Raw genomic sequence first — 14,306 nt, 5'->3', positions numbered from 1 at the left:
AGCTTAGCTCAGGTTCTTTCAGAGAGTTGACTCTCCACAGTTTCAGATCAGGGAGTTCCACGAGTCCACAGTCAACATGTGACTGGTTTCCCAGATTCCGATTAAGTGGGAAAAGCAGACTCAGATACTGGCTGGCCTCACACATTTCTTCCTTTCTCCTTCGCCTTCCAAATCACATTGTCAGAACCCTCCTCAAAATTATGCTAGAAAGGAATTCAGGAAAAGCAGCTTAAAATTTTTATTCTGATATAAAGGAGAAAACAATACAGGTTTGATGACATTGAGTTGAAAAAATAAGTATAGAATGCACGGATGCAGAAAGTTGTTATCCATGCTTAAAAAAAAAAAAAAAAAACAAACATATTTTAAGGCCAGTAAGAATGTATGAGAGGGTAACAGGCAGGAAGGCCAGGGGTCTCCAAATAGAGAAAATAGGCTGAAAGTGCCAGACATTTTTATCTCTCTTAAGCGGCAGGAGGAAAAAAAACAGCATATTTTTTTCTTCTCTATACAAATTTAAAAGGAGGTTTCTCTTAAAATGCTGTGTTGCCATGACACCTGGTTTCACCTGAAGCTAACTACTCTCAAACCTTGAGTTAACCAATACATTTCTTTTTTATGGAAATGATTGTCTTTAGATATGTTAACTTACCCCAGATTCTAAGTTCCGCCAAATGGCCTAACCTACCTACTCAGATATTGTTCCCCTAATCTATGTAAAGAAACTATTTGTTGGTAATCTGCCTTTCTACAAGATTCAAGTCAATCGTTTTATGGCCGGGGGTGAATTATCTGGTGCCATTCTAAATTCTAAAACATTCCTTTCTTTTCATTAACAGATTGTGAGTGTCTATATAACTTACAGCTAAAGACTAGGAGTGGGTATTCTTTCCGCCCCCTTCTGATGCCTATGTCAGAAGCTTTCTCTATCTCCTTTATACTTTAATAAAACTTTATTACACAAAAGCTCTGAGCGATCTAGCCTGGATCCTGGCGTCTTATCGTTCAGCAACAACCTTTCAGTCATAAGGGATTTGATTAGGTCATCAAAAAAGCAAGAAAGTTCCAGAAAAATATCTATGTCTGCTTTATTGACTATGCCAAAGCCTTTGACTGTGTATCACAATAAACTGTGGAAAATTCTGAAAGAGATGGGAATACCAGACCACCTGACCTGCCTCTTAAGAAACCTGTATGAAAGTCAGGAAGCAATAGTTAGAACTGGACATGGAACAACAGACTGGTTCCAAATAGGAAAACAAGTATGTCAGGCTGTATATTGTCACCCTGCTTATTTAACTTACATGCAGACTACATCATAAGAAACGCTGGGCTGGAGGAAGCACAAGCTGGAATCAAGATTGCTGGGAGAAATATCAATAACCTCAGATAAGCAGATGACACTAACCTTATGGCAAAAAGTGAAGAACTAAAAAACCTCTTGATAAAAGTGAAAGAGGAGAGTGAAAATGTTGGCTTAAAGCTCAACATTCAGAAAACTAAGATCATGGAATCTGCTCCTATCACTTCATGGCAAATAGATGGGGAAACAGTGGAAACAGTGGCTGACTTTCTGGGCTTCAAAATCACTGCAAATGGTGATTGCAGCCATGAAATTAAAGACGCTTACTCCTTGGAAGGAAAGTTATGACCAACCTAGACAACATATTAAAAAGCAGAGACACTACTTTGCCAACAAAGATCTGTCTAGTCAAGGCTATGGTTTTTCCAGTGGTCATGTATGGATATGAAAGTTGGACTATAAAGAAAGCTGAGTGCCGAAGAATTGATGCTTTTGAACTGTGGTGTTGGAGAAGACTCTTGAGAGTCCCTTGGACTGCAAGGAGATCCAACCAGTCCATCCTAAAGGAGATCAGTCCTGGGTGTTTATTGGAAGGACTGATGTTGAAGCTGAAACTCCAATACTTTGGCCATCTACTGGGAAGAGCTGACTCATTTGAAAAGACTCTGATGGTGGGAAAAATTGAGGGCAGGAGGAGAAGGGGACCACAGAAGATGAGATGGTTGGATGGCATCACCGACACAATGGACATGGGTTTGGGTAAACTCTGGTAGTTGGTGATCAACAGGGCGGCCTGATGTGCTGCAGTTCATGGGGTAGCAAAGAGTCGGACATGACTGAGCAACTGAACTGAACTGAACCCACTCCAGTATTCTTGCCTGGGAAATCCATGACCAGAAGGGCCTGGTGGGCTACAGTCCATGGTATCCCAGGAGTTGGACACGACTGAGATACACACATCTTAGTTGTATGACCTCTGTATTCATCTGTGTTTTCTATGTTTTCATAGTTCTATGCCACTCCACAAATTGTTTTCATTATTTCTGGCTCCTTTCTTTGTCACACCCCCATTATGATCCTCAGTTGCTGGCTTCTTTGTAGTTTTCCTTTTGTCTTTTGTCTTCCCATATTTAAAGGTTATTCAGTGTTTATAGAGAGAGGTTGGTACAGGTAAAGCACTCAAGAGTTATCTGTTTTCTGAATGAGTAGATGAGTTGTTATTCATGAACTTAGTGAAAGAAGTTATACTGAACAAGTGTTGAAATTATTCTAAAAGCAATCTTCCAATACTATGCAAGTCAAGTTAAACAAAAGACTCCAACAGGATAAATAGAGGGTTATATTCATGGACAAAATTCAATAACAGATAACAGACATCCCAAGTCTAGGATGGAGGAAAATTAAACTGATATAAGTATAAATATTATTCCCATATAAATATTTAACAAGTATTCATAAATATTCTTTGGTAGTCTGTTCTGCGGCAGATCACACACACACAAGTCAACACCCACTACTACTGAAAATATAGGAACAACTAAAAATGAATTCATTTAAACTATGTAGGAATATATTATTTTATTATATTACCAAAAGGCAGAAAAAAAAAACGAACGTTTTTGCTTTTTGGTTTCTTTGACTTTACTTTTTAGATTTGACGACACACTTCAAAGTGGCATTTCAAATAATACTGAAAACCAAAAAAATGAAAACCAAAATATGGAGAATCTAAAAATAAGTTTTTTAGCCTATTGGCTCTTTTCAGAATTTTTAATTTTAGAAGGTTATATCTTGACCATATGAGATGAAGTTATCCTTCTTTGCTTAATGAAAACCAAAATAATGTACTTAATTTAATTTTAAAAAAATCAAGAGAATTTGATGAAAGGCTAATGTCTCTGCATGATGAATACTCCCAACAATCCAAAAATAAAAGAGAAATTCCCAAATCTAATAAAGGGTGTCAGTGAAAATATCAAAGTCAATATTATTCCCTACAGGATCACAAACAAGACATGTACTTCTATTCATTATTTCTATTCACTGTCCTAATGGAGGGCCTGTGATCAAAACAGGAAAGGAAATAAGATATATTAAGTTTTAAAAGGAGAAGCAAAAAATAAAAAAAAGGAGAAGCAAAACTATTTTAATTTACAGATCATAAGTTTATACATGTAGAAAATACAAAGTACCTCTAAACAAGCTGTTGAAGAACTAGACCCTATTAGTGCATTGATATAGTCACCAAACACAAAAATCAATTTTATTTCTAGATTCTAGCAAAAGCATTAGAAAATGCAATTAAAATGTCATTTATCAAATGCTGGGGAACAAATGCAATATAAGGTATGCAAGACATCTTCTTGATTCCTCTTCAATAACTCTAGAATAATTTTGATTTGAGAGATAAAAATCACATGGCATTTTAGGGAGATGAGAAATGTCCTCACTTCTGAGGTCTGGGGTAACTAACATAAATCATGGCCTGATACTCAGTGGTGACCAGTCCTTGCCACCTACAGACACTAATGTCAGGAAAGACCATTTTCCAAGGTTGCTCAATGAAATAGTGTTTTCAAAACCCCAAACAAGAGGTTGGTACCATTTATTTGGCTGTTGAACTAAATCTGTTCTCATATTAACAGGTATTTAGCTCTGCTCTGGCTATTTCAGGGCATAATTAATTCCCTGTATTTGCATTTTCTTAACCCAGTTAATCCTAACTCTGGATTTGATGTTGGGCATTTAGGTCAATTAAGGTAAAAAAGCTATACAAAATAAAAGATAAAATTGTTATAAGTAGCCTTGCTTCCCAGGTGGCTCAGTGGTAAAGAGTCCGCCTGCCAACCAGGTGGGCTATTTTTATTTACACATCATACGTTTGTATATGTAGAAAATACCCCTGCATTGGAAAGATCCCCTGGAGAGAGGAGGGGCAACCCACTCCAGTATTCCTGACCGGGAAATCCCGTGGACAGAGGAGCCTGGCAGGCTACAGTCCACGGGGTCGCGAAGAGTTGGACACGACGGAGACTAAACAACAGCAACAATACAAGTCCTCTACAAAAGTCTTAACACTAACGAAAGAAATTAGAGAGGACCTAAATGAATGAAAGAAATTAGAGAGGACATAAATAAAGAGGTTGTGGATCTAAGGACTCCATGTGTTAAGATGTCAATTGTCCTAAATGAATTCATAAATTCAACACAATCCCAATCAAATTACCTCAATCTCTTGTGTTAGAAGCTGTTCTATAATTTACGTGAAAGTGCAAAGACCTAGAATAAGCCTTGAAAAAGACAAGGAAAACATGACTTGCATTTCCAGATTTCAAAACATGTATGAAGCCCCAGTAATTAAGATAGAATGGTCTGTTGGTATGAAGATAAAATAGCCAATAAACAAAATCAAGTCCAAAAAGACATGCCATAATACATGTGCCATCAATTTATTTTCTCTAAAGGTGCCCTATGCAGCTCCACTGGGGGAAGGTTGGTCTTTCTAGGATAATAGCTAGAATACTTGGCAATTTTTATTTTTTGGAAGTACCAGTGTTTTGTAGCTTTCTGTGTATAATTTCTGTACTTATTTTCTTAGATTTATGCCTTAGGATTTGGGGTCTTTCTTGAGGCATTGTAAACAGAATTATATTTTTAATTTAGGCATCCACATGTTTACTGATAATATATAAAAATGCATTTTATTTTGTGTGTTTACCTTATATATCCTGAGACCTTCTGAACCCACGTAATAGTTGTAGGAGTTTTGGAGGGTATATTCTTTGGGATTTTCTACATAGATAGAAAATAGTGGTAATTTGACTGCCTTTCTGGCTTAAAAGATTGTTTATATATTTATTTTCTTTACTGCACTGGCTACACCGTCCAGCACTGTGCTGAAGGAGAGTGATTAAAGTGGATATTCTCCCTTTGTTCCCTTCCTTAGGAAAAAGTATAATATTTTACCAGTAAACATGCTAAGAGCTGTTGAGGAACTTCCCCATTATTCCTGTGTTTCTTAGAGTTTTCACCATGGCTGACTATTGGATTTTGGCAAATGCTTTTTCTACACATTGCTGCTGCTGAACTAGCTCAACTTATTGTTGACTCACAACTCCTCCACTTCCCGTTAAATGTCCTCCTCATCTTCTTTGTCTTGGGCCAAGTATGCATGTAGCAAGATGGCAAATGATACCCACTTCTCTCCAAAGTCACCCACTATTGTGAGACTGAAGGAGGTGAGGGACAGACAAGTCTTTGTGGGTTCCAGTTGTTCTCATAGTTCAAGTATGACTTTGTTTGTCCAAGTTTGTCCATGCTTTTGTCCCCATCAGACTTTGCTTTACAAATGTTAACCTCAGTTCAGTTTTGTTCAGTTCACTTGCTCAGTTGTGTCTGACTCTTTGCGACCCCATGGACTGCAGTATGCCAGGCTTTCCTGTTCATCACCAACTCCTGGAGCTTACTCAAACTCATATCCATTGAGTCAGTGATGCTATCCAACTATCTCATCCTCTTTCGTCCCCTTCTCCTCCCACCTTCAATCTTTCCCAGCATCAGGGTCTTTTCCAATGAGTCAGTTCTTCGCACCATGTGGCCAAAGTATTGGAATTTCAGCTTCAGCATCAGTCTTTCCAATGAATATTCAGGACTGATTTCCTTTAGGATGAACTGGTTGAATCTCCTTGCAGTCCAAGGAACTCTCAAGAGTCTTCTCCAACACCACAGTTCGAAAGCATCAATGTTACTCTAAGCTGACTTAAAGTGAATTCAGGCTCAACAACAGATATGAAGATAACAGCTTTGTACAGACTCATCCACCAGCTCTAGCCATTACCTGAGTTTTAATCCCTAGAACTAATCTCTTATTCTACATCACCCATGGTCTGCTTTTCTGATTGTGCCCTGACACAAAGTCTAAGAGGGAGTGACTAAGGAAATGGTTTTGATGGTGATTCCACACAACTAGACCCAGGTTTGTGATGAAGTAAAACTGCCAGTTTAAAGTATTATGGGGCAAGTTTTCAAATTTAGACAACTTTACACATGTTCTGTACAGTTGATTTAAAGCAAAAAATTCAAGAGGATATATTAGTAGAAAGTTACTCTGGACACCTGTTTCCAAATAACATAGAAGGTGCCTTTAACTAGAACTAGATCTTCTGATCCAGACCACAACTTAAATAACCACAGGACTATCATTTCTTGTCTGGGGCCTGTGGGTGTGCCCTTCAGCTGGGGTCTTGCAAAAGGGGGGCTCTCTCTTACTAAGCTCTGGGGTTTTTGTACAGCTTTTCCTATTACTTCAAGCACTGTGAGTTCAGAGAGAGCACAGAAGTACTTTGCAGAGTCTTCCAGTTGTAAGGCTGAAATGGTGAGGTTGAAGGATTTATCTGCTTTCTTAAAGTTTACAGAGTAGCGGTCTTTCCTTGCATTTGTGACTTCCGAACCTTGACGAATAACGTAAGTCATCTGTCCACTGGGAAGTTGCTTGTACCAATAAAGGTAGTAAGAGATCCAACTTGTTTCATACCGACAGTTCAGGGTGACTGACTGCCCCACTTGGCTGGATACATCTGGCTGGTCTTGAGTAACTTTCTGGGCCACACCAGATCCTGTGGGAAAAAAATCGGAAAACAAAGATGAAGCAGTGAATAAAATAATCTAGGAGTTATTTAGGATCCAAAGACAAAAAATTGAAATCATAAGATTCTTCCTTTTCTCCATCTTTCCTTTCTTCCCCAAGTCCTGTGAAGCACCACGTGCCTGTGTGTGGTCCTTTCACCCTGACTACTCACACCCGCGTTTGGAAGCATCCCTACCAGAGAAGGTGAAGGCCAGGAACACCCAGAGCAGACTGGAGAGCGGCATGAGGCATGGATTCCTCTGCACAGATGTGCTGAGTTCTGCCTCAAGCTGAGAGTTCAGTGTCTTTGAGTGCCTGGCAGCACATATACATACTGCCTGGTACCTGTGTGACTCCCCCCGACAGGAAGTGGGGTTTGTCATGTTCATAGACCACATGGTCTGTGCATGCATGGGAAAAAGTCTGGCTCACCACAGACCTTTACTTTGCTTGTCTTTCCCTGGTCATTAAATTAGGCAGATCCTGAAAGAAGTCATGAAAAAAGCAATCAGTATTAAAATTTGAGCTGAGGAGAACTGAATATTAGACAAGTTCATGTACATTAATAATTATTTAGCAAAATAGTTTTGCCATCCTGTTTAAGATATAATTTACTATAGCCTATGAAACTTTCTATAATCTACTAACAAGTCATTTATTTAGTCTATACTTTTCTCCATCCAGAATCTAATAACTCTTTTAAAAACTTGCAGATCCTCTATGACCCACCTCCCAGAATATTGGATATAAAAGCAAAAATAAACAAATGGGACCTAATGAAACTTAAAAGCTTTTGCACAACAAAGGAAGCTATAAGCAAGGTGAAAAGACAGCCCTCAGGTTGGGAGAAAATAATAGCAAATGAAGCAACAGACAAAGGATTAATCTCAAAAATATACGAGCAACTCCTGTAGCTCAATTCCAGAAAAATAAATGACCCAATCAAAAAATGGGCCAAAGAACTAAACAGACATTTCTTGAAAGAAGGCGTACAGATGGCTAACAAACACATGAAAAGATGCTCAACATCACTCATTATCAGAGAAATGCAAATCAAAAGCACAATGAGGTACCATTACACGCCAGTCAGGATGGCTGCTATCCAAAAGTCTACAAGCAATAAATGCTGGAGAGGGTGTGGAGAAAAGGGAACCCTCTTACACTGTTGGTGGGAATGCAAACTAGTACAGCCGCTATGGAGAACAGTGTGGAGATTTCTTAAAAAACTGGAAATAGAACTGCCATATGACCCAGCAATCCCACTTCTGGGCATACACACTGAGGAAACCATATCTGAAAGAGACACGTGCACCCCAATGTTCATTGAAGCACTGTTTATAATAGACAGGACATGGAAGCAACCTAGATGCCCATCAGCAGATGAATGGATAAGGAAGCTGTGGTACATATACACCATGGAATATTACTCAGCCATTCAAAAGAATTCATTTGAATCAGTTCTAATGAGAAGGATAAAACTGGAGCCCATTATACAGAGTGAAGTAAGCCAGAAAGATAAAGACCATTACAGTATACTAACACATATATATGGGATTTAGAAAGATGGTAATGATAACCCTATATGCAAAACAGAAAAAGAGACACAGATGTACAGAACAGACTTTTGGACTCTGTGGGAGAAGGTGAGGGTGGGATGTTCCGAGAGAACAGCATCGAGACATGTATATTATCTATGGTGAAACAGATCACCAGCCCAGGTTGGGTGCATGAGACAAGTGCACTGGGAAGACCCAGAGGGATCGGGTATAGAGGGAGGCGGGAGAGGGGATCAGGATGGGGAATACATGTAAATCCATGGCTGATTCATGTCAATGTATGACAAAAACCACTACAATATTGTAAAGTAATTAGCCTCCAACTAATAAAAATAAATGAAAAAAAAAATAAAAGTCACAAATACTCATAGTAAAAAAAAATAAATAAGTAAAATAAAAACTTGCAGATCTTAGGCTTCTTGGTGAATGGAAATTTTATTCAAAATCATTAATGTATCTCTGTCTTTGTATTGAGTTTTGTGACTCTATTTAGGTTTTTCAATAAATAAAATTACTTCACCATGAAATGACAAAAAATAATCAGTCCATCTGACTTTCAGAGTCTATTCAGTTTTAAATTTTGAATGAAATTACATAGGAATACAATATTCTTTTGAAATTTGAAATTGAGTCTTATTTATTAGACTTTGAGGAAGACCAGGATACTCAGTCCTGTCCCTTCCACAAGCAGAATTGCATTTATTAGACCATGTGTCCTGGAATTGTCCTGACGTCACATTTTCTATGTCAGTGGTCCAAAGTGTTCAGTCTCACTTGTTAGTGGCTCATTATTTTTCTCTTTGTAAAATGAATTCAAGATAAGTATGCCAGATCTTTCTGTGACATAATGCTGTAATGTTCTCCTACAACACTTGGTATTTACAGGTTTTAAACACTTTTTTGTTTTTGTTCAGTCACTAAGTCGTGTCCAAACTTTGTGACCCCATGGACTGCAGCACCCCAGGCTACACTGTACTTCAGTATCTCCCAAAGTTGCTCTAATTCATGTCCATTGAGTCAATGGTGCTATCCAATCACCTCATCCTCTGCTGCTCCTTTCTCCTTTTGCCTTCAATCTTTCCCAGAATCAGGGTTTTCCCCAAGAGTCGGCTCTTCATATCAGGTGGTCCAAGTATTGGAGCTTCAGCTTCAGCATCAGTCCTTCCAGTGAATATTCATGATTGATTTCTATTAGGACTTACTGGTTTGTCCTCCTTGCAGTCCAAGTGTCTCTCAAGAGCTTTCTCCAGCACCGCAACTGAAAAGCATCAATTCTTCAGCATTCAGCCTTATTTATGGTCCAATTCTCACACCACACACGACAATTGGAAAAACCATAGCTTTGAGTATACAGACCTTTGTTGGCAAAGTGTGTCTGCTTTTTAATAAGCCATCTTAAGCTTCTCAGGAGGCACTGGTGTTTAAGAACCTGCCTGCAAATGCAGGAGACATAAGAGATGTGGGTTCGATCCCTGGGTCAGGAAGATCGCCTGGAGGAGGGCATGGCATCCTACTCCAATATTGTTGCCTGGGAAATCTCATGAACAGAGGAGCCTGGAGGGCTATGGTTCACAGGGATGCAGAGCTGGACACGACTGAAGCGACTTAGCCCACCTGCAGGTTTGTCATATCTTCTCTTCCAAGGAGCAAGCATCTTTTAATTTCATGGCTTCATTCACCATCCATAGGGATTTTGGAGCCCACGAAAATTAAATCTGTCACTACTTCTACTTTTTCCCCTTCTATTTGCCATAAAGGAATGGGACCAGATGCCATGATCTCAGATTATTGAATGTTGAGTTTCAAGCCAGTTTTTTCACTCTCCTCTTTCACACTCATCAAGAGGCCCTTAAGTTCCTCTTCACTTTCTCCCATTAGAGTGGTATCATCTGTATATCTGAGGTTTTTTATATTTCTCCCAGCAATCTTGATTCCAGCTTGTGATTCATCCAGCCCAGCATTTCACATGTTATACTCTGCATGTAAGTTAAATAGGAGGACTGGCAATACAGCCTTGATGTACTCCTTTCCCAATTTGGAACCAGTAGGTTCCATGTCCAGTTCTAACTGTTGCTTCTTGATCTGCATACAGATCAGGAGACAAGTAAGGTGGGTTGGTATTTCCATCTCCTTAAGAATTTTCCAGTTTGTTGTTATCCACACAAAGTTTTTAGTGTAGTCAATGAAGCAGAAGTAGATGTTATTCTGGAATTCCTTTGCTTTCTCCATGATCCCATGAATGTTGGCAATTTGATCTCTGGTTCCTCTGCCTCCTGGAAACCCAGTTTGTACATCTGGAAGTTCTTGGTTCACACACTGCTGAAACCTAGCTTAAAAGATTTTAAGCATAATCTTACTAGCATGTGAAATGAGTGCAAATGCATAATAATTAGAACAATATTTGGTATTGCCATTCTTGGGACTGGAATGAAAACTGACCTTTTCCAGTCCTGTTCAAACACTTAGTATATGTCAATACCACAGAACTTGATGACTGAAGTTTTATGTACTGTGCAAGAGCATGAAGTATGTATTTCTCAATCTTCCACTTGGTTTCATCATTTTTTTTTTTTTGTGAGTTGTCTTTTGGCTTTATTTATGGTTTCCTTTGCTGTGCAAAAAACCTTTATTTTTGTTTTCATTTTGATTATTCTAGGAGATAAGATACTGCTGTGATTTATGTCAAAGTGTTCTGCCTGTGTTTTCCTCTGGGATTTTATAGTATCTGATCTTTAGTCCATTTTGAGTTTAGAATTTATTCAACTGAGACATTTTGCCTGTCGATTAGTAACTCCCTACTCACTGCTCCCTCATCCTCTACTTTCCACCCTTCGGTTCTTAGAGTTTGACTATTTCAGACACCTCTTATAATTGGAATCAAGCAGTTATCTGTCCTTATGACTGGCTTATTTCATTTAGCAGGACACTATACTCTCACATATGTCAGCATTTCCTTTTTTCTTGTAAGGCTTGAATATTGCATTGTATGGATGAAACTCATTTTTTTAATCCATTCATAGAGATCTAAGTTATTAATAATTGCACATCTTGGCTGCCGTGAATCAGGCTGCAGTGAACACAGGAGTGCAGAGAGAGAGAGCACTTCCAGATCCTGATTTCTGTTCTTTTGGATAAATATTTATTCTACTCTAGAAGCCATTCAAAGCCAACAAGACACTTGCCTGAGGAAGTGCAGTGAACTCTCTCCTCACTCCCACAGTGCCATCTGTGAGTGGCAGGCCACCCCCCATCCCTCTCCCCTCTGCTAATCCTCACACAGTAGGTTCCTTTGGAGAAACCAAATGAAGTACCAAAGTCCTGGCCCCATGCCTCATAACTGTCCCCCACTCCGGCCCTTCTCCAGTCCTGCAAGGAGCCGGCTCCTCCAGGGACCACAGGCCCTCACCACCCAGCCGGGCAGGAGAGTTGGGGCAGAGAGATTTGAAGAGGCTGCCCTGCTGGCTTTGAAGATGGAGGCAGGGGACGTGACCCTTAGAGTGCCGGCAGCTGTAGAAGCTGGGAAGGCCAGCTTCCGGCCTTGAGAATCTCCCTTAGAGCCTTCCGGGGCTTCCCAGTGACAGCTTACGGTGAACGATGTCGGATTCGTGATCTCCGAAGGAGGAGATAGAGCTTCGGAACCAGGCTTGATCACTTGGTTTAATCATTTTAATAGATGAATTAATTTAAAAGAACCAAAAGCAAACAAACAAGTAGAAAAGGAAGTATAGACAGTCTCCAAAACAGTGCCAGTTCTTAGAATTTAAGGTCAAAAGAACTCATTAATGAGTGATGCAGGGAGGAGAGTTTATATGAGGTTGAACCATCTATTCTTCTGTCCCATTTGAACTCTGAGTGACAGGCAGCTGATGTCCTGGTTTCTAATTATTCACAAGGAAGCAGGGGAGACCATAAATGCTCAGAGCACCCTGGGGAACATAACAAGATAATACACATATTATATGTATCAGTATATTATGTTTATCACATTTTTTACCCACCTTTTTATGCATAGTTGTGAAATTGATCACACTTGTAAATTCTTATTACCACCACTAAAATTAATATACAGAACCATTCTATCACCCTAAAGAACTTTATGTTGCTTTGCCAACCATCCCCACCGCTGCAACCCTTGAAAACTGCTGATGTTCTGGTTTCCAATTATTTATAACTAGGCAGAAGAGACCACAAAGGCCCACAACAGCCTGGGGAGCAGCTTGATATTCTAAAATATATATGCTAATATAATAGTTACATATACATACCAGGAAATTGATATTGCTAAAATTTTATGAAAATACAGATCATGATCTGGTACCTCAGTTTTATATGTACTCTTTGGTTTTGATGCATAACTCTGTGAAACTTTATCACATGTATAGTTTCCTGTTATCACCATTAAAATCACAACATAGACTTTTTCCATCTCTCTAAAGAAACTCTCTTTGCACACCCTCCCAAGGCCTGCAATTCTTTACAATCCAGGTCACTACTGATCTCCTTTCATCTCTGTATTTTGTCCTGTTGAGAATGTTGTGTAAGTAGAATCACACTATGTATGCAATCATAATAATCCAGTAAGTGTAACCATACACCATGTAGCCTCTGAGATTGATTTTGTTTTACTCAGCATAACATCCTGAGATCCATCTAGACTACTGCATATATCAATAACCTTTTCCTTTTAATCACTACAGACGGTCCCCAACTTAATTAGGATTTTTGACTTTACAGTAGTGAAAAAGTGGTATGCATTCAGTAGAAACCATACTTGGAATACTGAAATTTTATCTTTTCCTGGGTTAGCAATATGCAGTATGATATTTCCTGGTGACTCTGGGCAGCAGCAGTGAGCTGAGCTCCTGGCCAGCCTTAAAATCATGAGTGTAAACAACCGACACATTTAGCCATTTCATACCTGTATAACCATTTTGATTTTCACTTTCAGTACAGTCCTCAACACATTCATAAGATTTTCATCATTTTAGTATAAAATAGACTGTGTGAGACAATTTTTTCCAACTGTAAGCTAATGTAAGTGTTGGCCACATTTAAGGGAAGCTACTGCTTCCCTGATAGGTGAATTGGTAAAGAATTTGCTGCAATGCAGGAGACCCTGATTTGATTCCTGGTTTGGGAAGTTCCTCTGGAGAAGGGATAGGCTACCCATTCCAGTATTCTGGGGTTTCACTTGTGGCTCAGCTGGTAAAGAATCCGCCTGCAATGCAGGAGATCTGTGTCCGATCCCTGGATTGGGAAGATGCCCTGGAGAAGGGAAAGGCTACCCACTCCAGTAGTCTCGCCTGGACAATACCATGGACAGTCCATGGGGTCACAGAGAATCAGACACGACTGAGTGACTTTCACTTTCAAGGGAAGCTAGGTTAAATATATTAGGTGGGCTTTCTTTTTTTTTAATTTTAATCTATTTTTATTGAAGTATAGTTTCTTTACAATGTCGCTTTCTGCAGTGCAGCAAAGAGAATCAGTTACACATGTTACATTTATCTACACTCTTTTTTAGATTTCCTTCCCATATTAAATGAACTTTTGACTTACTATTGTTTCAACTTAAAATGATTTATTGCAAAATAACCCTATTGAAGTTGAGAAAGATGTATAAATAGTATTTCATTGTGTGAATGCACTACAGGATATTTATCTGTTCATTCAGTGAAGATCACTGGTTAATTTCCGGTACTAATGTACATATTTTTTGGTGAACATAAAGTTTTCATTTCTCAAGCATAAATACCCAGGAGTGTGTTTGCTGGGTTGTTCAGTAAGTGAATATTTAAGTTTATGTGAAACTCTCAGATTG

The 14,306-nt window shown here is 39.0% G+C and overlaps 1 gene segment (V, D, J or C); it reads right to left on the bottom strand.

Annotated features, from left to right (window-relative positions):
- Window positions 1-6,394: 6,394 nt before the first annotated feature.
- LOC122444204 overlaps window positions 6,395-14,306 on the bottom strand; it is a 118,220-nt gene continuing 110,308 nt past the window's right edge. The window contains 1 exon segment of the V gene segment in view: window positions 6,395-6,918. Coding sequence covers window positions 6,395-6,918 — 524 coding nt within the window.

This window comes from Cervus canadensis, chromosome 6 (assembly GCF_019320065.1).
Source record: "Cervus canadensis isolate Bull #8, Minnesota chromosome 6, ASM1932006v1, whole genome shotgun sequence".
NCBI classification, from domain to species: Eukaryota; Metazoa; Chordata; class Mammalia; order Artiodactyla; family Cervidae; genus Cervus; species Cervus canadensis.
Note: the sequence above shows the minus strand (reverse complement) of the source record. Positions and strands in the feature narration are given on the sequence as shown.